Below are 3,326 nucleotides of genomic sequence, written 5' to 3' on the forward strand. Positions count from 1 at the left end.
AAGGATAAAACTGGGGTCCGTATTGTTAAAAAGGTATTTAGTGGAGAACAACCGCCGATCAAGTAACAACATGATTGGTTGTCAGTGGTGAACAAACCTAAAGATAAGCAAACAACTGCGTGTTTGATTGTCAGTACCAAAGAGGCCTTAAAAAAATCTGTATTTTTTTTTTCTTCTCACTCTATTATCAAGTATTTCACACATAGATCGCAGCTTTTTTGAACGTCAAATTAAACCATTAGTAATCGAAGACACAATTCCAGTGATTACATGGATGAAGAATAAAGAACTTATTTCTCGTGAAATGAAATGCGGCTGCTGCAACTTTGTAATGAACTGGACGAAATGTGCTTCAAATCTTGATAAACATATTTTAAGTGCCAAAATAAGGACTGTGCAAAGTACAAACATAAGACATCAATCAGAAAAAAATCATTCTTTCTAAATTCTAAATTGACACTTCAAAAATGGATTGAAGCCATTTTTTATTGGTGTGATGAAATTGGAGAAATGAGTGCATCTCGGTTATTAAACATCTCACTGAGAACTATGCACTAAGCATTTTGAAACTAACCCAGTTCAACTAGGTGGGCCAGGTATTACAGTGCCAGTGGACGAGTCTTGCTTCTCACATAAACCCAAAGAGGAAGAACTCTCCATTCACAAATTTGGGTTTTTGGAATTGTAGACACGTCATCAACACCAGTCATGGGATATATGGAAATAGTTGAGCGACGTGATGCTGGTACTCTTTTGCCAATAATTGAAAAAGTAGTAAGGCAAGGATCGACTGTTCACTCAGACGAATGGAAAGCATATCAGAAAATCAGCAACATGGGATACCAACATGAAACTGTGAACCATTCCTAAAATTTTGTTGATAAAAAGACAGGTGTTCATACGCAGCACGTAGAATCCTATTGGAACAAGCAGAAAGGTAAAATAAAAAAGATGAATGGCAGGCAAAAGGGAATTCTTACACTCCTATTTACAGGAATTTATGTTTCGTGAACGTTATAGGAACTTATTTGATTCTTTTGTTCTGAAATTTCAAAACAATATGTGTGCAATTAATTTCAACTGATTTAATTTTATTTACAATAAACTGTGTGCTTTTAATTTGACATACATTTTGCAATTTTTATACTTACAAAATAAAGTACTTTCATAATAGTTTATTCATTTTCAATGTTATATTCATAGGGTCCAACTGGGACCCCTATTCTTCAGAAGGCCCAAACTTGTGTGTGTGTGTATATCTATATATACATATCGATATATAAAAAAAAAAAAAAAAAAAAAAAAAAAAAATATATATATATATATATATATATATATATATATATAGATATATATATATATATATATATATATATATACTATATATATATATATATCGATATATATATATATATATATATATATACACATCATATATCTGTAGTATGTATGTATGTATTACATACGCTAGTAAACTTTTTTTTTTTATCTCGAAATAATATTCATTCAGTACCCTCTGTGCCCGAGGTTTCTTTATTCTTACAAATTAATGCATGATGATAAGTGGACTATCCCAGCCACTGTTGCTTGTATTATGTTTTGCCTGGCCTGACGCAAAAGAAAAAAAAAAAAAAAAAAAAAAAAAAAAAATGCGCAGACCGAACGACAACTGTAAACAATATCAACAACAATGGCTCACAGGAGGAGGACCTACTCCTCGGGATCTGATGCCTCGGATCATTTTATTTCCATTAATGAACGACCTGTGGACGATATATCGCTTGAGTTCTTTTACAGGCCACACACGATAACCTTACTTATAGTAACCATTGCTGGCCTCATATACTTCGCCTTTACGAGGTAAGGTAGACTAGCTAAGGTTTGCCTACACAGACTAGCCTAGCTAGGTAAAATTGTAAGAATATTAAAACCTAGGTAGTAGTACTAGGTATGTACCTATTCTTAAACTGATTAACTATCTGTCTGAATGATTTTGATGTCGCATTGTCTTGTGGTACTACTATTGGTTCATTTCCTTAGGAAATGTTTTCACTCCTAGCTACCTACTACCTAGCTATCATTAGGCTAGCCTAGGTTTGTAGTAACCTCCAGTAGGGTAACTTACCTAGGTTTAGGTAGTAGCTACTTAGTAGGTACCTATACTCTAGCTACGAAAGGTTGAGACTTTCCTAGGTAATTCTTCAGAAGCAATCCGCACTGGATATTAAAATAAATAATCACCTACATGGAAAGAGCATGTGAAAAGCAATATAGAAAGTATAGTCATTATATGAGAGATTGAACGGGGTGGAATTAAATGAGCTTGATAAGTTTTTACCTCGAATTTTTCCTAAGTCGGGAGAGGTGTTTCCTCTACGGTAATGTTTACTTTTAATGAGCCCTCTAACTTACTTTCTTACGGAAACAAAAGCAGTTCCAGTTACTCATTATTGGCTGAGAGGTGTGACATCGTTATGACGTCATGGGTTTCATAACCAATTACGAACGACTTTAGTCAAAAAACTAAGTTTCACTAGCATTTCAGCAAGGTGGAGTAATAAAGTTAGCTGTCCAGTGTCCACTGGTATCCTTGTTTGACTGAATACTCGAAAAATGAAGCAAAAACCGGCATTTTGTCTTCCTGTACCTATGGCAGAGGTAGTGGCTGGCCCTTCTGGCATTAATTTTGACAGAGACCTTCGATTTCCTACCGATTGTTTGCAGTGCAATGTGGGTTACTGTGAATTTTATCATTATTTGTCTAGTGGTGGTGGTAAAGAAGTTGTGATTGAATATGCTCAGAGACATAATTTAATTCTTCAGCCAAAAAAACTACGAGTGTTGTGGAGCTATTTGTCGGATCGACTACAACAGGAACGCCTTTGGGTGTGATCGCACTGTAGTGACGAAAGGACGTCGGCGGTAAGCGATGCCGACACCAAATCTATCTTGCCACGGTAAGTAGCCTACTGGTAAACCCTGTGGGTAGCGCGCGCAGCGCAACATTACCTCTTGCCGTACATGCCGTGCTTGCCAAGAATCTTTAAATTTGCGGATAAGGCGCGAAGCGCCGTTCCGCTACGGCCTTACTGACAGCACACAAATCGATGGTCGCCGATATGTAGTCGCTCATTACTTTGTTGTTGTTTTGGTATCTCCGCCATATCGGCTTTGGTGTTCTTCCGCCGATTTCGGTCGGCGGTCGAGTGGGCCCGCGAATCAGTAGGTGCTCCCAATTATTATTATTGCTGCAAAGCACTCCTTTCTGGTTGTTTTGCGTAAGAAAATAAGTTAGAGGGCTCATTAAAAGTAAACATTACCGTAGA

The 3,326-nt window shown here is 36.7% G+C and overlaps 1 protein-coding gene across 1 annotated transcript in view; it reads left to right on the forward strand.

Moving 5' to 3' along the window:
• The first annotated feature begins 1,643 nt into the window (after positions 1-1,643).
• The window catches only part of LOC135196950 (phosphatidylserine synthase-like), a 303,267-nt gene continuing 301,584 nt past the window's right edge, over positions 1,644-3,326 (forward strand). Inside the window, exon 1 of the mRNA XM_064223799.1 lies at positions 1,644-1,860. Coding sequence (XP_064079869.1) covers positions 1,691-1,860 — 170 coding nt within the window. The 5' untranslated portion in view covers positions 1,644-1,690. The remainder of the gene's footprint in view (positions 1,861-3,326) is intronic.

This window comes from Macrobrachium nipponense, chromosome 18, assembly GCF_015104395.2.
Source record: "Macrobrachium nipponense isolate FS-2020 chromosome 18, ASM1510439v2, whole genome shotgun sequence".
Lineage (NCBI taxonomy): Eukaryota > Metazoa > Arthropoda > Malacostraca > Decapoda > Palaemonidae > Macrobrachium > Macrobrachium nipponense.